The sequence below is a fragment of the Rousettus aegyptiacus genome, unplaced genomic scaffold, assembly GCF_014176215.1.
Source record: "Rousettus aegyptiacus isolate mRouAeg1 unplaced genomic scaffold, mRouAeg1.p scaffold_m13_p_4, whole genome shotgun sequence".
NCBI lineage: Eukaryota > Metazoa > Chordata > Mammalia > Chiroptera > Pteropodidae > Rousettus > Rousettus aegyptiacus.
The window spans coordinates 72,676,958-72,702,129 of NW_023416307.1; the positions used below are offsets into that span (position 1 = coordinate 72,676,958).

Sequence of the window (25,172 nt, forward strand, 5' to 3'; positions counted from 1 at the left end):
GAAGTTGGAACAAAGACAGACAATTAATTCTAATCCTCAGATTCAACTAAATTATGTGTCACTGGGCTTTTATGAATGTGGCCTGATAGCTTTGCTATCATTTATAAATTATACAAAGATTATGTGATACATTAGAGGTGGGTGGGGGAAACCCTGGTAGCCATAACCTTTTGGAGACATCTGTATTGAACATTTCAGGGATTTCCTTATGTTGATTTTTTTTTTTTAAAGAAAACAAGTAATTCACATAGAAGAAAAGCAATCTCCACACTTCACCCTCCAGACTAACTTCATAAGAAAAGTGCAATTATTCTGATTTGCAAATAACTGTTTTTCAAACTCACCATGTAATAAGCCTTACATAAAAACTACAAAGCTATTTCTACTGGTATATCTAGAAAATATATTTTCAATCTTCTTCCTTTTTTAGCCTCGATTTGGATTTCCTCTTTACAGTTTTAAAGAATAAAGGAATAGTGCTCTAATAATAAATTTATGAGAAGTTTGTGGCATGTGCTGCCTCTTCCCTTCTCAGAAACGCATCTGGCCCTGCAGTCCCCATCTTCTTCTTAGGGTAGCAGAGGGCAGGTGGGTTATGATTTTTGTTTTGTTTTATTTCACTTCAAGTTTTTCTGTGCAAGCTGTTGTTAAACATTTATATCCAAAAATATATCCTGCACAGTATCTTTAATTCCATGAGATATCACACAAAAAATGAGTTCAGTGTCCAAATTAAGATTCCTCTGGCAGATTGATGCTGAAACAAAAGTAACACACTTTGCTTCCCTTTGTCAAATCCACTATTTACTAAACATTTGTTCCTACAGCTTTATTTTCCAAGGAGCATCTGGGGGAATGCAGTGTTCTTCAGAACACTGTCAAATAAAAGCTGACAAGGAGAAGCAAACTTAAGGGTCATATTTCAGCTACTTCACTGATTGCTACAGATTTATATTTCATGTTTATAATTATAGAAATATATTAACTCATAAACGAACAGGGTCTTTTTCATATTGATTAGAAAATAACTATCTACCTATTAATTGTATAGCTAACTGTGGTTTGCAGATGCATTTTTTAATCTTAAGAACAATAAAAATTTGATCCAAATGAGGACATCCAGTCATGAAAGGCTACTGCCTATTAAACTACCTGCCAATCATTTAAATGTGTTTGGTAATTTAATGGCCCCCAAGAATGTGGTAATATAGTTTTCTAAATGAAAAGCAAATTTCTTTAGACCTATGAGTTTACAAATGAAATAAAAACAGTTCTGTGTTAATCTATATCGAAGAGAATACTTAAAAATATATATTGAACCATTTATAGATGTTTAGGTAAATTCTATTGTAAATGAGTAAATTATAGAATTTACTAAAGAAAGATAAAAATATAAGAACAAATGAAAAATTACATCTCTAGACTAATAATGTACTAAAAATATAAGTTGTCAGATCTACATATAGATGTAATTTAAAACTCTAGAAGTCATTTCATTTTTATATTATCACTATTAATTTTAACTTTTATCTATGTCCATATTGTTAATCTAATGTCTTTCCTATGGAATTTTTGAAGAATATCTAATAGGAGCACCCATAAATAGAATTTTGTATTCTTCTCTAAACCAATTTGTGCTCTATTTATACATAAAATGTGTGTATATTTGAAAATGGATAACAAGTAATCACTAAACTGGGGCTTCAATCTCACAACAGGGAAGAAACTAAATCAATTTATTTATTTAAAGAATCGCGACCCAGATAAGTATTGTAATTATGTCAAGGTCATGCAGTACATGAGTAGTAGAATGATACCTAGGGCTTTTTATGTTCAGATTCTTTTTTTATTATTCTACCATACTATATTTGTCTCATAGATGGAAAAGATCTGGTAAATAAATATGAAAAGGATTTTATAGTGCTTTTCTTAGGAAGTATTGTAGAATATAAATTCTCAAAACATACAAATTATTGAGCAATTTATTGCCTTCCTACAACAGGTTCCTTTTAATAATGTTATCTTAGAACATTTAAAATAACTTTATATGTAGAATAGCAATTGAAAATTAAATCTTCAAGGTAAATATGTTTAAAATACAGCAGCGTGTACACTTCAAATCCTTTGTACTCAACATATTTTCTTCAATGTTACTACACCTTCTTCAGTAACTTAATTGATGTTTAAAATTATGACTTTTTTCATTAATGTTTTCATAATACTATGAATGAGGACTTAGGTAATTCTTTTTGGATTCTCCATTCTTTCTAAAACTCATAGTTAAATATAAAAAATTTAAAAATAAATCTAATAGACCAAATACCATTCACTTTCCAAATAAAATCTAAACTTCCTATCTTGTCTACACATATCTTCATAACCAGGCTCATCCCTATTCTTATGATCTTTTTCACTACATCTCAATGCCCTTGCACATGCTGCTCTTTTACTTCCTTTAGCTTTCTGAAAAATTCCTACTCATTCTTCATGTTCTGATTTAGGTGTTACCCACTCTGTGACACCTTTTTGTCCTCTGGAAGAACTGACCACTTTTATACTTGTAGTAACATATACAAGAAATACAACCAACATTTTTTAAGAACTTGTTTTTTTCTAAGGAGTGTAGCTAATATTTCACATGATTTATTTAATTTAATTATCACGATAAACCTATAAGGTAGTTATTAGTTCTCTATTTTATAAAAGAGGTGACTGACACTTAGAAAATGTCATATTACACTGAAATATTTGTATTCATGTACACAAGTCTATTGTGATCCAGGATGATCCAAAGGCAGCATGTGCTTTAACTAAGGGAATGAATGGAATGCCTGGTTTTGTGCAATCTTTTGAGTTATTTTTCACATAGTGCAAAATTTGATAAATATTGAAGAGCAGAGTCCAAGGTTTTATTTAATCTTTGAAAAGCCTGATCCACAAAACTTGAAAATCACTTGAGAAGTAGAAGGGAGCATTTACATTATGACAACTGAGATTAACTAATAAAAAGCCATAACAAAATGGGCAGCCACCCACTCTCTACTGATTGAGAAGGAATAAAAACTTCTTAAAGTTTCTGTAGACTCTTAAAAACTTGAAAAGTGCACCTTTTGTCTCCAAATTTCTATGCTTTAGAGCGCTGATATAAACACTGAAAAAATTTCCAAAAGTAGTTAATCATCCTCATCAATTCAGGGGAAAAATATACATAGAAACCCATAGAATAATTAGTTGTAAGAATTAAAACGATATGTTATAGCTGTGCAGATCAAGAATTAAAGAGCAAAACCACATATATGATGAAAGTACAATAAAGTACAAATTAACTAATTTGGCCGTGGATCTTCTGAGTTAAGTATGATCTAGTTTCCATAATACCATGAAAAAAGAAAACTCATGCACATCTCCATACAACTCTTCCACTGTTTGAGTCAATTATGTTAAACATTCATTAGAAATAGAGACTAAGAACTGTCATAATTTGGTAGAGAAAATCAAAACAATAAATGAATAGATTAAAACAAATTAATAAACTTCCTCAAAATGCATAACTTTGTGGGAATAATTATGAATACTCTCTTTCCAGTTATGACTGTTTATTGGTAATTAGTCTATAGTGTACACGTAGATAATATTGAATGGGACAATTCTCTCTGTGTTACAACGGTAGAGGGCAGAAATAGATTCACCCTGGAAGCAAGTGGTCACTCAATTCTCCAGCATCAGCAGAATGACTACTAAATATCTCTTCCTATAGAAGAACCTCTCCCAGGTCATTTGGTAAAAAAACAAAAACAAAAAACAAAACAAAAAAAAAACACCGAAATAAATATTAAAGTATTTGTGTTTAGGAAACTCCATAAAGCTCAAAAAACCTCTTACATCAGTGATCTGTATTGGAGAAACTGGGATTCATTAACTACAGTTATCTATTCTGGAATGTAGGGTTGTTTTAATTTGAAAACTATACCATTGCAATATATTGAGTGAATATTTAGAGTTATTGTCTATAAAAAGACAAGTCTAGACTATAACACAGCCTTCTATAAGCACTAAAATCCATCTTTACAACTTATCCTATTTTGGCCTCTATATAATTGTGACTGCTATACTGTGTTCACAATGAGCCACCTAACCAAACAGTTGTGCTTTTGTGTTTCAATTATGAGATGGAAAAACAAGCAATCAGAATGGTTTTCTCCATGCAAAACATGCTTCGAAAAAAAAGGGCAAAAACCTAAAGAGATGGGGGAAAAAAAGAAGAGATAGCAAGCAGAGCAGGGGTACCTGGGTGAACATCCCTGTACCCACTCAGATGTGTGTCACCTGAGCAGGCCAGCTGAAATGGAGAACACCACTCCTGTTGCATCTCAACACACTATTTATTCTACTCAAAATAAGAGGGAGAGATTAATTCCTCTCGCAGGCGGCCAATTGTTCCAGCAATCAAGAAACCACGTTTCACAATGTTAGTCTTAGAACAAAAGTTAAGTTCAACTTTTGCATTTTCATCCCAATCACTGCCACTGTATGTCAAATACAAAGATACAAAGACATAATATTTGACTTTGTATTAAGAATGAAGTTGGAAAATACTGTTTTTACATACAAGGTAATTGATTGCATACTTACAAAATAAAAACAAAATTTTTTGATGTCATTAGAATTATTCACATATATAACATATTTTATTTTTTGAACTTTTCTAAGTAGGTAACGCAAATGTTTGCTGAATCTGTTAATCTTCCAGCACCTGTTCAGCAGCTTTAAGAAATCCTATTGATTTAACACATGAGGAACATCAAAGTAAAAATGCTATGATTGTGGAATAATATTTTGTCTAACTTTCCATACATTCATATATTAGAATCCTCACTTCATTTTTCTTGATCTTTTCATGCTTTCTGCCTTTTCTGCTTGACAAGTAAGTAACTTTTTCTTAGTACCTTTTATCTTCCTTTGTTTCTTTAACCTCAGTGAGTAATTTCCCTTCTGGCCTGGAAAAGCCTTGAACAGTTATTTTGATAACACACTTCTTGGCAGGCAGCAGGCTCTCTGTGCTCTGAACTGCTCTCAGAGGCAGCCCTAATTGACCAAGACTTGATATTGTGGAGTGTCCCCCACAGATCATCTTTTAAAGCACAGAATATACATTAATGAATCACCTGAGAAAAAAATTTTAGAGTTTATGAAATAGATCACTAACTAAAGAAAACATTTCAGTATTTCATTTTAAATTTCATATCATAATTTCTTTACATATTTTACAGCTTATGCAAAAAGAATACAATGACTTTTAAAAATCAAGGGGACTCAAATCTGGAAATATGTTGTTGGTATAAGTGTTTATTAAGATTGTTTGAGAGATTCTAATATAGTTAAATTGGGAGAGGGAGAGACAGGCTAGGGATGTTCTTTGACTCCTTGAATTGACTCTTACAATTTGGGGCTTTGAAAGCCTTTAGGGAGAAGTGAGAACATGATCAAGATTTTGTTTTTGTTTAGAAAAAAAATACTTTCTAGTAATTTGTAACATTTGGAGGGATAGAAGACAAGGAAGAAATCATGCCAGGATATTATTAAATTAGTCCAAGGAATAGTTAAGGGCCTTAACCAAAAGGATAAAGCCAGAAACTAACAGGATAAGGGGTAGAATTGATAGGACTTGTGACTACTTGGACATGTCAAGTTCAGGGCAGATTTATGATTTTAAGCTTTCTGGCTTGGATTGATGCATAGATTCTCCAGAATAAGGAAACAAGCTGGGGTAGATGAGCAGACTGGGAGAGAAAGCAATAAAATTGGCTTTTTCAGGTTGAGCTTGAAAGTATTAGTTTATTTGTTCATCAAATATTTATTTAGTACCAAGTATCTGCCAGGCACTATTATCAGTGCTAAAAATACAGTAAAGAAAGAACAGCCATGATCCTATTGGCCCTTGTAATCTAGTATAGGTCAAATGGAACCAATTGCACAAAAATAAAAAAAAATCTGATATTTTCAAAGAGTGATATAATCCACAAAAAGTAAAACATGTGACATAAAAAAGAATAACTTAGAGAGATTCGATTTTTAAATGGGTGGTCAGGAAATGCCTATAATAAGAACCGACACTTGAGTCTGAATGGCAAAAAGGAAATGGCATTGATCATTTCAAGTAGAAGAAATTGATGGCACTAAGGTTGGGAACAAGTTCAGCATCTCAGAAGTCCACGAGTTTAATAACCAAAGAGGTATGGTATGAGAGCAGGTCTGAGATGTAGGCAAGTTTCCATAGAACACATATGTTGTTAGATTCCATAATTAGTCAGCTGGAATACTTTGGACCTTAGAAGAGAAGACTGAGATATGGATAAAAATATAGGCATAATGTATTTACAGGTTCTATATGAAGCCATGAGAATGAGAACACATGAAAAGACAAGAAGGCAAAGAAAGGAATTTGAGGAAAATTAACATTTAATGGTGAGCAAAAGAAGAGAAACTGTCGATAGACAAATACAATGGTCATAAAATTAAGAGCATGAAGGTAAGATTGCAGTGTCTTAGACTGAAAGGGAACAGATAGTTTTAAGAAAAAGGTAGTGATCAACAGAATTAAATGTTATGAATAAAAGGACAAAAATGTTTCTAATACAAATGATAAATAAGATTATTAGTTAATTTTTCTTACCCGGTTTACTTAAAGTGTTGGAAGAAAAATGTGATCACAGTAGAGTGGAGAGCAAAAATGTGAATGTAGTAGAGTAAAAAGTAAATTAAAAGTAAAGAAGTAGCCACAACCAGTGAAGACTGCTTTCCCAAGGTGTTTGTTTTGGAGAAGAAAAAATATTAGACTGGGAGCATATTTTTCATGACAGAAGTTTGAGTATACTTACAGATTATGAACAAGGACTCAGTGCAAACAAAATGTGAAAAAGAGAATTAACAATAATAGCCAGGCCCAGTAGAAGTTTGAAGGATCAGACTCCTCCGTCACCATGAAAAAGAACTGTTCAAGTGATTAGCTCCGAATAGGAGAGATTTTTTTTAACTGTAGCCATTTGAATCATCTAAAAATCTTTATGTGGACACCTGACCAAAAAAAAGATATACAGATGGCATATAAGAATATGAAAAGACACCAATATGGTGTAATATGGACATGTCACTAGGGAAATGCAAATTACAACAATGAGATCCCACTACACACCTATTAGAAATAGCCCAAATCCAAATTACTGGCAATGCCAAATGCTGGATATGGAGTAAGAGGAATTCATTCATTTTTTTGTTGTTGTTGTTGGAATGCAAAGAATAATTCAGTGGCTTCTTACATAAGTAAAAATACTCTTACTATGTGATCCAGAAATCATGTTTCTTGGTATTTACTCAAAAGACTTGAAAAATTATGTTCACACAAAAACCTGCACTTTCGTGTTGACAGCAGCTTATTCATAACTGCCAAAACTAGGAAGCAACGAAGCTGTCCTTCAGTAGGTAAATGGATATGTGAACTGTGGTACATCCAGACAATGAAATATTATTCAGCACTATAAAACAAATAATCTATCCAGCCGTGAAAAGATATGGAGGAATCTTAAATGCATATTACTAAATGAAAGAAGCTAATCTAAAAAGGCTATATACTGTATGATTCCAACTATATGATATTCTGGAAGATGCAAAACTATGGAGAGAGTAAAAAGATAAATGGTTGCCAAGGGTTGGTGGGAGGGAAAGATGAATGGGGGGCGGGCACAGATTTTTGGGCAGTGAAAATATTCTGTATGATACTATAATGATGACTACATGTCATTATACATTTGTCCCAACCCATAAAATGTACACTAAGAGCGATTCCTAATGTAAACTCTGGACTTTGAGTGACTACAGTATGTCAGAGTAGGTTCATCAGTTGCAACCAATGTACCATTCTGGTAAAGAATGTTGATAATGGGGGAGGCTGTGCACATGCACATTTGGAGTAGGAGAGTATGTGGGAAATCACTACACTGTCTCTTAATTTTGTGGTGAATCTAAAACTACTCCAAACAATATAATCTTAATAAAAAATGTTTATGTGAAAAAATCATATATGTGTGTATGTGTGTGTGATTGTCTCAAGATTTTAAAATAAGAGATACCTATCTCTGAAAACCCAAATAAATTATAAAACTCTTAATGGTGAAATCACATGCATTTTTGTAGCAGAAACTTAAGGGTTGTTAATGGCACTAAGCAGGGAATGACTCCTTGGGGGTCCTTAAAATCATATTTATATAATCATATACTATATGTCTATAAACTCTTTCCTTACTGGACCTTTTACTGGCCAAATGTCCTGGTTAGTCATTTCTAATATTTTAATCTTTCACTTCCTTTTAAACTCATACATTGAAAATATCCCTGACCCTGATACTAAGGGGGAAAAAAAATGACTCCTTTTAAATCCCTGGAAAAGTTTCTGGAAGCAGTTTCAAATGCTAACACTAACAAAAGCAGTAGAAAGTGATGAGATTAACTACTTAGATTGCAGGAAGTGACACCAACAGAGGAATTTGGATGCTCGGATAACTTTGTTAGAGAAAGGAGAGTTTATTAGGCTGGCTGAGAATGAGGCAAAAAGAAAGAGCTTCTGGTTAGATTTCTTACAGCTGATATACCCCGGTAGTGTTCCACGCAAGGGGCACATGATTTCCTTCTCTGAGGGTCTACATGCACTTCCTGACTCAGGATGGGAGGGGGAGTTTCAGGTGGGGGCTGTAAGGGGGAAGGAAGTCCCAGACCACCACTCTTATCTATTTACAGATCAGTTGGTGTAGTAGGAGTTTCCAGAAGGCCATTTAAAGATCTATACGGTGTGGTTAATCTATGACCCACTGAGTAGGTCATTTTTGCAAGCCCTTTCCTTCGCATTGTTTGGATGCCTCCTTTCTTACTTACTTGACCTAAATTCTGACCTTTAGATAATACACTATTGGAATAAGAGTGATAAAAAATGTCGAATTCATAGATACACGATATAGAAGTTAAGGGAGTTTGCAGCTATTAAAATCTGACTATTGTTTGTGGTTAATGATAGACAGGAAAGGTTAACTGTTTGGTTCATGGCTTCGATAGTTCTGTCTTGGTGAACTTATCTGGTCCTCAAGAACTGGTGTCTAATTGTCTAATTGTTCAATGACCTCCTGATTTGTCATTTTCCTGACTTTTCTCTCCCAACAACCTAATTTTTTAATTTAATGAGATATGATGCTTTAGAGTTTATGGTCCTTACTTTTCTTGCACGTATTGTAATAACTGCAAGGGTCTCTCATCTAATCAGAGTGTAATTCAAAAAGCTTTAGTGACATCAGATAAGCATAGAGGAACAGAAATTAATACGTTTTGTGAAAGTGTCTTAAAAACTCAGTACATTGTATTTTCAGTTTGTAGGAATGCAGATGATGGAAGCTCTGAGCCCAGAATAAGTATCAACATAAAATATTTAATAGTTTAAATATTAACTTATCGAAAATTACTTCAAAATGAATTATAGAGAACAGCTTTCTGTATTATAAATATTTATGTAGCGCCTACAAGGTGCTAGGTATTGTTCTCAGCACTTTTCAGATATTAACTTAATCATCAGGACAAAAGAATGAGGTAGGTACGGTTATTATCACTACAAATGGTGCAACCCAGGTTAAGAGTTAAGAGAGGTTAATTAATTTACCCAAGGTTATATTGCTAGTAAACACCAAAACCAAGATTCACACTCAGATAATTTGACTCTTAAAAAAAAAAAAAAAAGATAGTGCAATACTAACACACTATACTAGGTCTTTGCTAAAACAAGGCAAAGAAGTCCTTAAGTAAGTATTAGAAAAAAGCTTTGAGAGAGGATCCTCCTGGGGCTGGACTAGAGAGACCTGACAAAAGCTTTCACCTTTCTTTTGGGTTCTCTCTTTTAATCCTTAATGACAACATAACATGCTATTCCCCTTCTAAAGCTCTGCCCAGCAATGACAAGAATTAAACCTTTTCCAGCTTGCCCTTAGTAGAACTAAGGCAGGCTAGCATTTAAAAACAGAATGTATAATGTCAAGCATTATTATTATTTTTTTTTTAAAGAAAGAAAATCCAAGAAACAAAAATGCTAAACTGCTAGGTACACATATCGATTCAACAATGACTGACAAGTTTACCAGGTTCACAGACCTTGTTGCATCTCATATTTGTTTCCTTAACTAGTCTCATTCCAAAGAGCTGTAAACCTTCCCAACTATCTATGCTGCTACCTCAATTAAGAGTTATAATGATAAGAAGCAATATTTCTTTAATTTGTCAGTTGTCTATTTATGGCCTTCTAAGAAAATTAAAAAAGGAGATTCTCCTCAATCATTCACCTAAGAAGCTCCATTCGGTTTCTGATACAGGATTTGAGGGATAATTGCCTGACAGTACTATAGTTATTTGAAACTCTACCAGTTAAGTTGGAGTGAGTCTATTGTCCACAATATAATGTCATGATATGTAGCAACTGTGCAAGAAGGGTTACATGTGCATAGTAATATCAAGCTCTTTCTGTTAAAAATTATAATGCAAGCAGGTGAGTAATTACATTTAGAATTTTCTTTTTCCTATTTATAAACTTAAAATATTTTCTAGGGAAAAATATCTAGGTAGTAATTTTCTGAAAAAGTAGTCTCTCAGCATTTAGAACCCGAAAGCAAAAATTGCATCTACTAATGAATGCATTGCATTTTTATTAAATGTGTTTATAAAAATAGTTTATATTAAAGTCTATAGTAATGCAGGCAAATCTGTGAATAGCATCAGTTAAAAGAAATGGGATATCTCCATTGTCTCTAAGGAATATGTGGCATTACATAGTTCTCGATCTATTTTTAACTCTATAAAATTACATAACATAAGCAACATTTTGGCACTAATTCATCAAAAAGATGGGCAAGTTTTCACTATAATACCTATTCATGTATTTAACATGACTTATAACTAAGAAGTGACATTTTACTTTTGCATAGCTTAGCAATACCTTAACGTATTCACTTTTATTTTTAAAATGTACAGATATTTCAAAATACTTTAATAGTAGGAGAATACAAATAATTTAAAATTCTCAGTGCCTACATTAAAATGACCTTAACATTTAGATTTAATATACCATTGGTTCCAACATCAAAATTGAAGAGAACGTGAGAGGTGAAATGTGAAGAAATTCAAAATTACCTTCCTTTAAAGGCAAATACCAAGGAAAACTTCAAACTTTTCTGCGTAAAAATAGCACAATGGCTTTTAGAATTCTACCTGGAAGTTCCTCACACAGTAAACTTGATGATCCTAAATTGATGTGCCTAAAAAATGGTCAAGGTTTAAAGAGAAGAGAAGCATTCCTTGTAAATTCTCTGGTAGTCTCAAACTGCTTTAATTTCCTAAGGACAGATTATTCTTAGGGAAAATTTACAGGTCATTAAACCAATGCTGGCATTTGCATGTCAAGGATCAATGTGAATTTTGAGGAGTACACACGTTCTTTGGAGAAGTTGACAAGCAACTATGCTGAGAACAAAGAAAAACTTTTTCCTTGACTGTTATCAAAGACAAATAGCATCAATGGTACAAAATTTTGTATATCTACATTAAAAAAAAAAAAAAGAATAAAGAAACCAGAAGAATTGGAAATAGGATTTCCAAATGCAAAATATAGACTTACTGGTACATGCCATGGAAGGTGGGTCTTTTTCAGCCCGGAAGTAACCCTTTTCACACTGACAGATAGAAGTTGCTTCCATGTAGGTTAAACTGTGTGGAGGGCATTTAGAACATTTTGTGTTCCCAGCAAATGCTTTATAGAATCCTGGTCTGCAAGCTGTAAAAACAGGAGGGAAAATTTTTTTTTTAATATTGCTAGAGTTCTTTTATTTGTATACGTACAACATATTTTAATTTAAACACACTTTGGATGTCACAGAGTTCAGTGTCATGAATACACAAAAGTCAATGACATTAATGAATTAAATTAGTTAATCAACAACAGTAACACAACAGTGACTTCACGTTTTACCTGAGGTTGCTAATTTTAAAAGCCATATCTGAAACACACATATACACAAAATAGCAGTGGTTATGAAAGTATGGGGATGCCAATAACTGGCAATAAGAGAACTGATTTTGTGTAGTTCTGGGAAATGGTATTAAATAACACTGAATCACACTGTTTAAAAATGTATTTATGTTCCATTTCTCCCTTAGTCCTTATGAGTACTTTAAGGAAAGTCCCAATGTAGTGCTGATGTATCTTTAATATCTTCAGGACTAAAAAAAAAAAAAAAAATTAACAAAACAAGAGCCGGCCTTATGCTCAGAGACTCTCTCAGGCAAGAACTAGCTATGGTTTGATAACATTGTTTTATTATTATCATGCTTATTTTTATGTTTTATGGCAAACAATTGTTGACCCCAAGAAGAATATACCTGCCGAGAAGGGACTACTTGTCGTTAATCTGGCTCAAATTTCTAATTTGAGTTTAGCAGCCATTGTTTACAGAGGCCTCACAGGTACACTATGAAAAGCCACAGACTGGGCTGCCAAGTTTGCTGCACTGTGTGCCTGACACCTAAGTCCACCATTCCTCATTCGCATAGAAATGGATTAATCAGAGACCAGGGGTGGGAACTTCTATCTATATAAGTCAGCCTCCTCACTGCCTCATTGGAGCACACTTTCAGTTTCCATTGAAGACTAAAGAAGTAACACCAGAGCAGAGCTGTCTTGTTGGAGCTGAGCTGTGACATGGGAGCTGTGACACTGGACTCTCCTTGCCCAGGCCGCCTCACTGGAGGTGTTAATCTGTTTCACAACTGAACTGTTTTCATTGAATAAAATCTCCCCCTTCGCTGCATCTCAAATCTGTGATTCCTGTTGGTGCCGAATTGGCGGCAATGACTTTTTGTTCAAATATTTTTCCTATTATATTATATTGAAACAAATTCACTTTAAAATTCTGAATCAGTTAAAAAGTGGGTAGACAAAATATTAAGTAATTAAGGTACGTGTGCTATATGCATCTGGCAGGAATTGTAAAAATAGTATGAAAATTTTAAAATTTTCACAAAATAAAATCATGAACTTAAAATGCAAATGAGTAAAGCTATATGTGAAAATTTGTTGAACCTCATTTTCTCTTCACCTAAATCCACGTTGCCATTGTCAGTGTACATTTTCCCAGGAATGGAAGACCTACCAAAAAAAGAGCCTGTGCTAGGTGTACATCCATGGTCCTGAGTGGTGGACGGCTTAGTTGTTTCTGGTCTTAAAGAAACCACTACTAGCCATTTTTTAAATGAACAGTTATACAAAATAAAGGAAGAATAATTTTTCAGTGACAAACTACTTATTTTATTCCAATATATTTTCACAAAATGGTCTATTTAAAAATTCACAAAAAATCCAAATTTAACAATAAATCTATGCATAAGGCTTTTGCCTGTATATTTAGGACAAAAAGAAAAAACTGCCATTTGAGTTTTTTTTATTTTTATTTTTATTTTTTATGTCTTTGTTTGGTTTGGGAATCAGGGTAATAGTGACTTCGTAAAATGATCTTGGGAGCCTTTCTTCCTCTTGAATTTTCTGGAATAGTTTGAGAAGAACAGGTGTTAATTCTTTAAATGTTTGGTAAAATTCATCTCTGAAGTCACTCAGTCCAGGACTTTTGAGTATTGGGAGCTTTTTGATCACTGACTTGATTTTATTAGTAGCATTTCAGGAGATTCAGATTTTCTGTTTCTTCTTGACTCAGTCTTAAAAGATTGTATGTTTTTAGGAATGTATCCATTTCTTCCAGATTGTTCAATCTGTTGGCATATAATTGCTCATAGTATTTTCTTATAATTTTTTTTATATTACTGTAGAGTCAGTTGTCACTTCTCTTTTTGAATTTGTTTTTATTCATTTGGGTCTTCTCTTTTTCATGATGAGTCTGGTTAAAGGTTTATCAATTTTGTTTATTTTTTTTTTCAAAGAACTGGCTCTTAGTTTCATTAATCTTTTCTATTTCTTTTAGATTCTATTTTGTCTACTTACACTCTGACTTCTATCATTTCCTTCTATGCACTTTGGGCTTTGATGTTATTTTTCCTAGTTTTTCTAAGTGTAAGGTTAGATCGTTTGAGATTTTTCTTGTTTCTTGAGGTAGGCCTGTATTGCTATGCACTTCCTTCTTAGGATTGCTTTTGCTGTGTCCCATTGATTTTAAGTGTTATGTTTTATTTTTCATCTGTCTCAGGCTATCTTTTGATTTCTTCCTTGATCTCATTGTTTATCCATTCATTGTTCAGTAGCATGTTATTTAGCCTCTATATAGGTACGTTTTCCAGCTTTTTTCCTGCAATTGATTTCTAGTTTCATGCCATTGTGGTTGGAGAAGACACTTCATATACTTCAGTCATCTTACATTTACTGAGACTTGTTTTTTGCCCTAACATGTGGTCTTTCTTGGAAAATGTTCTGTGTGCACATGAGAAGAATGCATATTCTGCTGCTTTGTGGAGAAATGCTCTAAAATATCAATTAAATCCATCTGGTCTAGTGTATCATTTAAGGACACTGTTTCCTTGATTTTCTGTCTGAAAGATCTGTCCATTGGTATCAATAGGGCGGTAAATTTTCCTGTTATTACTGCTATTATTGATATCAATCTCTCTCTTTATGTATGTCAATATTTGCTTTATATATTTCAGTGCTCCCATATTGGGTTTGTATATATTTACTAGACTTATATCCTCTTCTTGGATTGAGCTCTTTATCATTATGTAACATCTTTCTTTGTCTTTTATTACAGCCTCTATTTTAAAGTCTATTTTGTTTGATGTAAATATCGCTACTCCAGCTGTTTTTCTATTTCCATTTGCATGAAATATCTTTTTCCATCCCTTTACTTTCAGTCCACATGTGTCTTTCAATCTGAAGTGGGTCTCTTGTAGGCAGCATATGTATGAGTCTTGTTTTCTTATCTATTCAGCTACCCTATGTTTTTTGATTAGAGCATTTAATCCACTTAAAGTGATTATTGATAGGTACATAGTTATTGCTGTTTTATTATTCAGATTTATATATTGTTCTTCCCTTTCTTCTTAAAGAAGTCCCTTCAACATTTGTTGTCGTAGTGGTTTGGCAGTGGTGAATTCCTTTAGCTTTTTCCTCTCTGGGGAGCTATTTATCGCACCTTTAATTTTAATTGATAGCCTTGCTGGTTACAGGACCTCCTTTATTGGAGGTTTCTGCTTTTCATCACTTTGATTATTTTATGGAAATCCCTTCTGGTCTACAAAGTTTCTGTCGAGAAATCAGCTAACATTCTTATAGAAGTACCCTTGCAATTTATTAGCTGCCTTTCTCTTGCTGCTTTTGGAATTCACTCTTTGTCATTAACCTTTGCCATTTTAATTATGATGTGTCTTGGTGTGGATATCTTTGGGTTCACCTTTTTTGGGACTCTCAACACTTCCAGAACTTGTATGTCTATTTCCTTCACCAGATTTGGGAAGTTTTCAGTTATTATTTCCTCAAAGAGGTTCTCAATTCCTTGCTTTCTCTCTTCTCTTTCTGGTACCTCTGTGATGTGAAGATTATTGACTTGATGCTGTCCCAGAGGTCCCTTAAAACTATTCTTATTAAAAAAGGTTTTTTTCTTTTCTTTTCTATTCTGACTGGGCATTTTCTGCTACCTTGAGTTCCAAATTGCTGATTCAATCCTATTCTTTTCACTGAAATCATCTATTCTTCCCCTAAGTTCATTGAGCATCCTTATAACACTTTTGAACTCTGCATTTGGTAGATTGCTTTTGTCCATTTTGTTTAGTTCTTTTTCTGGAGTTATCTCCTGTTTTTTCATTTGGAACTTGTTTCTTTATTTTCTCATTATGACTGCCTCTTTATGTTCATTTCTATGTATTAGGTAGATCTATGTCACCCAATCTTAGTGGAGTGGCCTTAGATAGTAAGTGTCCTGTGTCGCCCACTGACACAGTCTCCCTGATTACCTGCATGGACTATGTGTACCCTCCTATTGAAGTTAAGCCTCGATTCCTGCTGGCAATGAGTGGGTGGCATTGACTCTCATGCTGACAGGCTGTGAGAACTGGCCACATCCACAGCATGAGCTGCTGCATGGGGGATGACCCATGGAGTGGGATTTGCTCCATTGAGTTTGTGTGCCTGTTGAGACCACCCTTTATGTATGCCATTTGTGCAGCTAATCAGGTGGTGCTTTGTTGAGGACTAATGCTAGCCTCTGGGTGTGCTGGTTCTGGAGCTACTTGGGAGAGACTCCTGTGCAGGCCAAGGTCAACCTCTGCTTATGACTGGCCCAAGGCTACCTGGTAGGAGCTATCAAGCTATTTATGGTTGGTCGCTGCCTGTACTGGACCTGGAGGCACACTAGAGAGGCCTCCAGGTGAACTGAGGCCGGATGTCACCAGTAGTGGGCCATGGGTGGTGTGTTAGTTGAATGAGGCATACTCTCAGGGAGTCACCAGAATGGGGCAAGTGGCAGTCACCAAGTTAGCTCAGATTCAGATTTGGTGCCAGTACTAAACCTGTGGCCACTTGCAAAAGTTCATACCACACCAAGGCCATCTACTGCCCACCTCAGGCCCATAGACACCCAAGATTTGTTTTAAAAAAAAAATACTTTGGCTAGGGCCGCAGCTGATTATCTACCACCAAAATGTCTCCCAAGGTGCATCAGACTAGGTTTATTGATTGATGCTGAAGGAGCCTTCTGCTGATAGTGAGGTGTGAGGCTGATTGCCTAACAACAAAATTGCCAATGGCAATTTGCTAGTTGGATGGTGCAGGGTCATTGAGGTGGAGTGAGCAAATCTATCAGGCCAATGCGGATTCAGTTTTAGATATGTTGGGGGAGGACTCAACACAGGCAAGATGGTAGGCTGCACAAAAGGAGGACTCTACAAAAGGACAATGGTGGCTGTCTCTCCACCCATCTCACAGAAGCCACATGATTCAGTCTTTCCTTGTATGTCCCTGACACTTCCTAAGCTGCTACCTCTCTGCTGGAGCCCAAGGGAAATGCCTGCAAGTGAGGGAGTCTGTCCATGGGCCTGTTAAGGGGACACCTAGGTTTCCAGTTAGGATATCGATTGTCTCACCCAGACAATCGATATCCTAACTGATTTTCACAGCTGGATTTTGTGGGGACTCCTCTTCCTGGCATTGAAATCCTCAGCTGGTGTAGGGCTGGGGCCACTCATTCCTCTGGGGGGACCTCCTCAGCTGAGATATCCCCCCCAGTGCTCAACCACCACATGTGGCTGTTGGACAAGTCTGTTTAGCATCTCTACCCCTTCTATCAGTCTCAATGTGTCCTCCTCTTTATTTCTGAAGTTATAGGAGTTCTGTTAAGCTAGAGTTAAAATCATTCTCCAGGTTGACTGTTTCATAATTTACTTTCAATTTTAATATGGTCATGGGAGGAGGCCTACATGATGTTTACCTACTTCGCCATCTTGACCAGAATTTTTGGATAGTGTAATTTTGCACTCATAAATTTGTTCATTATATCCCCCTATTCAAAAAACTTTAATGATTTCCCACCATCATTACCATTAACTTTTAAAATATTTACCTTGGATTAGAAATTTACCCATGGTTTTACCCTGGCTACAGTTCCAACCATATCAGATGAAGCTGTTTTCCTCTCACACTCCCCTCTGTTAAGGTTTTGCCCTTCCACAGTCTATTCTAAAACCAGAAGGCAGTGATCTCCTTAAAACATACATCGGATCATGTTACCACCAGGCTCAAAGCCTTCCAATGGCTTTCCTTTCTCCTAAAGTAAAGCCAATTTCCCTATTAATTGCCTGCATTGCACAATTTTACCCTCCACCCATTACCATGACCCTGCTTTTATCATCTTCTGCTTCTTTTCCATCAGGTATTCTGCTTCAGCCACACTGGCCTCCTTCAGAATATTGGACACTCAAAAAATACTCCTGCCACTCGATCTTTAGTACTTTTTCTTACCCAGCTACCTGCATGATTCACTCTTTCCCTTATATCAGGTTTAAATTTAACCAAAGAAGCGAGAGACCAATACAATAAAAACTATAAGGTTTGATGAAAGAAATTGAAGAAGATACAAACAAATGGAAACATACCTATATAATTAATATTGACTCGAATAATTAATATTGTTAAAATGTTCATATTATCTAAAGCAATTGACAGATTCAATGCAGTCCCTATCAATGCAGTCCCTATCAAAGGTATTTTTCACAGATATGGAAAAAAAAAATCTTAAAATTTTTGTAGAAACACAAAAGTCCCGAATAACCAAAGCTATCATCAAAAAGAACAAAGCTGGAGGCATCATATTTCCTGATTTCAAGCTATACAAAAAAATTAGAGTAAATAAAACAGTATGGTACTAGCATAAAAATAGATAGTAGAGTATAGAAAAGGAATAGAGAGTTCAGAAATAAACTCCAGCATAAATTGTTAACTAATATTTGACAAGGGAGCCAAGAATATCTAATAAAGAAAGGATAGTCTCTTCAAAAAATGATACTGGGAAACCTGGATAACTATATAAAGGAAAATGAAATTGGAGCTCTTCTTTATACCACTCACAAAAATTAAGTCAAAATTGATTAGAGACTTAAACAAGACTTAAAATTATAAAACTAGATGAACACATAGGTGAAAATTCCTTGATATTTATCTAGGCAATAATTTTTTTGAATGTGATAGCAAAGGCACAAGCAACAAGAGCAAAAATAAACAAATGGGACTACATAAAACTAAAAAACTTCTGCTCAGCAAAAGAAGCAACCAAAAAAAAAGGCTACCAATGAAAAGAGAGAAAATACTTGCAAGCTATCTAATAAAAGGTTAATATAATATCCAAAACATATAAAGAACTCACATAATGCAATAACAAAAAAAACCCAAACAATTTATTAAAAAATGGGCAGAGGAAATGAATAGACATTTCTCTAAAGAAAACATATAAATAGCCAACAGACACATGAAAAGATGCTCAACATCACTAACTGTCAGGTAAATATGAATCAAAACCATGAGATACTACCTCATACTTGTTAAAATGGCGATCATCAAGAAGACTAGATAATACATGTAGGTGAGGATATAGAGAAAAGGGAACCCTATGCACTACGGGTGGGAATTTAAATTGGCATAGTCACTATAAAAAACAGTATGGAGGTTCCTCAGAAAATTTAAAATAGAGCTACCAGATGATCCAGCAATCCCACTTCTGGGCATATATAGTCAAAGGAAATGAAAACAAGATACTAAAAAAAAATTTTCACTCCTGTGTTGCAGCACTATTCACAACAGCCAAGATACAGAAAAAAACCTCTAAGTGTCCATCAACAGATGAATGCCTAAAGATCTATAGTGATTATATTTTTTAGTTTCCATCCATACCACTATGGCTTTATTATGCAAATTAAATTGTTTGAACTACTGTATTCATCTCAGGTCTGCCTGCCTCTGCTCAAATCTATTCTCTAGTCACTGTATAGATATATGATACCTTTGATTTTGACTGCAGGCCTGCAAAGCCTTAAAAATCTATTATCTGGTCTTTTACAGAAAAAGTTTCTAACACCTTGTCTATAGAATAATAGCTTTATTATGATGGAATCACATGCAAAAAGCTGCATATAAATTGTACAATTTGATAAGTTTTGACTACAACAATCAAGATGGTGAACATACTCATCAATCTCAAAAATTTCCTTGTGCCCCTTTATTTTTACTTAATTTAATTTTATATTGAAAATATATTTACTATAGGTAGTACATACCTGGGTCTTTCTTTTAAATCTAAATGGACAATCTTTGCCTTTTAATTTGTATGTTTAGACTATTTACATTTAATATAACTACTGATATGGTTAGGTTTCAGTCTATCTTGTTCTTTGTTTTCCATTTATCTCATCTGTTCTTTGTTCTAGTTTCTTCTTTTTCTGCCTTCTTTTAGAATTATTACATGCTTTTTATGATTTCATTTTATCTCCTTTGTCGGTTTATTTGCTTATTAGCAAAACTCAGCTGAACATTTACAGAACCTCTGCAGCTCTCTGGAGTTCTCTTTCAGAGGAGCATTCTCCTCCTTCATATTCTGTCTTGTGAAATCTATCTGTCTTGGTCAACTTAGACTTTCATATCTGTCTTCTCAGTCTTCAAAAAGAGTATACTGGGTTCTGCCAGGGTCCTTCCTCCCTGCAGCATGGCATGGACATTGTCAAGACACTGAGTTGGGCCAACTATAGGACTATTCCCTATCATTTACCATCTCTCTGTGATCATTGTCCTATAGTACCTGATACTTTATGTCTTAAATTTTTTTTTTCATGTATTTTTCATGGGTTTACTTTATTCACCTGGCAAATGTTACCATATCTTGGTTACAGGTAACAATCAGACTGCTTTAGTAACCCTAAATTTTTATTTTTTAATTGTCTTATTTCACTGCCTTCTATAATATTTTTCTTCAATCTACCACATCTAGTTTCTTAAAGATATGCTTTAAATTTTTTTTTCAAAGTATAATACAATACTACTACTATCTACTAGAATGTCTAAGGTGAAAAAAACACACAATACTAAGTGTTGGTGAGAATATGGGGCATTATGAGCTCTCATACATTGTTAGAGAAGTTTAAATTGGTGCTACCACTTTTGGTAACTATTTGGCAGTATCTACTGTTGATGAACGGAGATACCTCTTCCGACATACCAGTTCTACTCCTTGGCATAAACAAACCAGAATAGTGAAAAGTGAAAGCAGCTTCTCTCCCTGCTGGCAGTCATAGCAAGTTCCATTGCTAAGTGAATTATCACTCTTTCATTGGATTTTTATTTTCTGCAATTTTGTTAACATCTTGACCTTTCTCACCTTCACCCTTTTCTTTTCCCTTCACCCTTTGCTTTGTCCTTGTTAATGTAAACCTTCTATATCCCTTTGCATCTTTTTGTAACATGTTCTGAGGTAACGCAAATTGATACATTCAACCAACTACATTTAACAAAAAGTTTACACTTTGCTTAATTTCTAATTATACAACTAGAGTGAGTATATTTAGTAGAAAAATTAAATTACAAACAATTCATTATTTGAGAAATATTTGTGAAACAATTTCTTGATTTCTATTGCCATGTGCTTACTGATAAAAGTAGCAAGAATGTTAAAAAAATACAATGAAATCTGGTAATAGTGAATCTATAAAATATGAAACATAAATATTTTCATAAAATTACATAATAAATTATCTCAGTTAAAAATAGTTTTCTGTTTCAAAAATATGTTTACGTGGTGCTTAAATAGTAAAATATGTACATATTATAAAGGTCAGAGTAATTTTTATAGAAAAGTATGTACTAAAGGCACCTGTAATGAGTATAGTTATTGAAATACCAATAATAGTAATGAAGTGCATAGCTTGCATACAATTTCCCTTATAGATGTTTGAAAGTTCACTGTCTTCAGAAAATTGAAGTCTCTGGGTATTGATTGAAATACACTTGGAAAGTACTACTTACACACACACACATAGACACACACATACACACGCACATACACACACACTTAAGAAATGTATTACCTGTTCCACACATACTTTATTTAAAAAATTGAATAAAAATTGAATGGTTAGGCTATGTGTTGCTAGCAATGTTTTTTCTTTTTCTTTTTCTTCTTCTTATTATTTTTTTAGATTTATTTTTATTATCAGAGAACTCTAAGCAAAGGACCATGAGAAATCCTAGTTGGCATATCATGCTCTCATCATTCTCATCATTTGATGACATATGAAATCATTCAGTGATGAAATGTTCAAATGATTCTCATTATTTGATGAAATACTGAACTGTGTCTTCTGTGACAGAAACTATTATTAATATAATTGACAGTTTTTCCCTCATCTATGTTCAATAATTTGTAAGTTCAGATAAACCTGAATGACTTATCAGTAAAATATGTGATCTGTATCATTTCTCGCAATAGAATTCACAAAATTTAAGAAAGTGAGATAAGCAGTATCATTATTGTTTTCCTAGATGCTATTCTACAGTTATAAAAATTAAGTTTTATTGTCGTGTAAGTTGAGAAGGCTTGGAAAATTAGAGAATTGAAAAAATAAAAAAAGGAAAGAAAAAAACCCTAAAACGTAAAGGTTAATATTCTGTTTCTTCAGAATAACCTATTAAAAACAACCCAAGAAAAATCTCAAGAAAAAATATAAGTCTATTAATATTAAATTATAGATTGTGCTTCAAAATATTCGACCTAACCTTCCTTGCTGGGGGGCTATTATAAAATCCACATGAGACAATGTATATAAAAAGTGTCCTGAAACTAATTCTTTCTCACTGATACCAAGGAAATGTTTAAAAAGACATCTTCTTGAATAAGAAATTAGAAAACTCATTAGACCTACAAAAATGTACTGTTGGTTATGATTTTCATCCTAAAGAATCAGAGAAAGGGGCTTTGGTTCTGAAATAAGCAAGCAAACTTCTTTTTTCTCTAAAAGACCACCACCAAGATTTCAGATTAGCAGTGAGATTTTAAACTTTTGGTTAGGTAAAGAAGAGAACACCAATCTAGAAGCTATGTACTGGTTATTTTGTTTGTTTGTTTCTTTGTTTGTTTTTCTATATGACACAATAAGATCTACAAACTCTGGGCACAATACCCCCAGCAGATATTTGAGGGCCCTGAAAAGTAAGAAGCAGCAGGAATATTAGAGAAGACCAAAGTTCGAAGTACTACCAAGCTGATGATGAGTTTACCACTCTTCCCTTCCTTACCCTGCTACCCACCTCCTTCAATGATTGGGCTGTAGTGAAAAGCTAAAAGCTAAAAGTGGGCAGCAGGTCACTGACAGAGCTTTAGGACAAGCTTGTTCATCTTGGCTCTGTAAGTGGAAAATGGCATTCCTAATACTCATGAGAGAATGTGGAAAATCCCTTCTCTCTTTGTTTCTCTCTCTCTCTTTTTTCTTTTCTATCTTCTCTTGCCCAGCCCTCAAGCAATCATGTAGTAGTTATGGTGGTGGTGGTGGCCAATAATGAGAGTCCACAAGAACCCAAATTCTTAAAAAGGAATAACTTCCTCTCCCTTAACTGAAACTGTGGTTCTGAGAGGCTGGAGTCAACCCCCATTATATTTCTTTTTCTAATTGTCCTCCTCTCCCTTGACCCTTGATGCAGATCCAGTTGCAGAAGAGTACAACAGACTAAAGAAAGCCCAGCCAGCCTTTAACCAAGAGACATTAAAGTGGAGTCATAGGGAGCTGGAAAGCAGTGGGAAGAACATGGAATAGAGGTGCTTGGGAAAGCAATTCCATACACTCGTTTATGAGCCCCCGGGCTTACTCCCACACTGTACATATGTGGAACTGATTCCATTTAATATACCAAAGATTTTGGAAACTGAACCATATGACCACTGCCCAGATCTCAGACTATCAGTGAGGTTTTAAACTTTTGGTTAGGTAAAGAAGAAAACATCAGTCTAGAAACAACGTACAGATTATTTTTTATTTTTCCTATATGACACAATAAGGGAAACAAGGATATATACTGGCAAAATCAAGTAAGTTGCCATTAACAAGCCTAAAGTGAATATAATAGATCTTTGTTTTATCTTGCACTATTTTTTCCCATTTATATGTTAAAGATAATTGAAAAACAATTCATTCAAGACATAAATAAGTGTCAAAGGCAGAGAATTACTTGGAATATAAACTCAGAAATGTTTTAGTAGACTGAGGCTGGTGACATACAAAGTTAAAAGTCTAAAGCTGTTTCTAGGGTTAGAGTAAGGTAAGTGTTTTTATTCTTGAGTTAAGATAAAGTATGAAGACCAAAAGGTTTATTTTAGTAGTTTATAGCAATAGACCTCATTTTTATTTTTATTACCACTTTGAATACAGTCTGATAATAATACTGACACGAGATGAAAAGCTAAAAATAAATACAGATCACATTTAAGCGTTCCAACATTCATCTTCTAAATGTGATTTGCATTTAATATGGTGCTCTTAAGTATATTTTAGTCAACCAAACTTAAGCCTACATTAATACTACTTCCTTCATATTTAGCACTTCTCTTAAAAAAATATGCTTGTTGACTCTGTCAACATATTTTCAAGTACACTGAAATAAAATGCTATTTAATTTTTTATTCCTTAATTGAAGATTCTTTTTCCTATTTTACTGTTTTTCTAGACATCTAGTAGTGACAGTTTCTAACTTTTTATTTTAATATTCCTCTCTCACACACTCCTTAATCCAGAGTAAATTTATTTTTATGAATAAGTGAAACCATCCCCAAAGAAAAAACACCCAGTGATTCACTATAAATTAATAATAATAGCTACAACTCTGAGGAAGATTGCGGACTAGGTAAAAGCAGGGTTCACCTCTTCCCAGATTCACATTGAAAGTACAACCAAATTATAAAATAATCAACACGGAGAATCACCTGAAGTCCAGCTGATTACAACACGTATGTCTGATAATATGAAGGAGTCGCATCAGAAGGGGCTGAACCAAATCAGGCTGAACCCGTGCCCCTCGGTGCTGGAGGATCACTGGGAGGGAGAGCAAGGCTACAGAGGTTCTCCTGAAGGAGAGGCGGGGTTCTGACCTCATTCTGGGGCTCTCTAGACCAGGGTCCCAGCCTAGGGAAGAGTTTCCCATAACGCTGACTATAAAAAAACAAAGGGGATTCCAGCAGTCTGGGTAAAACCGAAGGAGACTGAAATCCTAGACATCCCTTTGAAGGGCTCATACATAGGCTCTCTGACCTGAGAACACTCACCTGGGACACTGTCGGTGGGTGAGAGGCACGAGTGGGATTCATATTGGGAACGTCAGCATTACCTGCTGCCAGAACAAAGCTGGATGGGCAGCCACCTTCATGCCTAGTCCGGCCCTCTTACTGGGTAATCTACAGAACATGCTAGTTTGATGGGGCAGACTCCTCTCATAGGGCCATTAGGAAGCTCTGGCCTGAGGACTTCAGCCCACCCCACCTAAACCGCAGATTGCAATAGAGCTTTTGTTTGTGGATGGCTGCCACGCCCTGCACCATTTCAGGGCCAAACATTCACAGAATGTACCTAGCTCT

The 25,172-nt window shown here is 34.6% G+C and overlaps 1 protein-coding gene across 1 annotated transcript in view; it reads right to left on the reverse strand.

The window, feature by feature from the left end:
• Positions 1-25,172, reverse strand: part of EPHA6 (EPH receptor A6) — a 795,422-nt gene that overhangs the window by 439,743 nt on the left and 330,507 nt on the right. Inside the window, 1 exon segment of the mRNA XM_036218922.1 lies at positions 11,699-11,854. Within this exon segment, the coding sequence (XP_036074815.1) occupies positions 11,699-11,854 (156 nt within the window).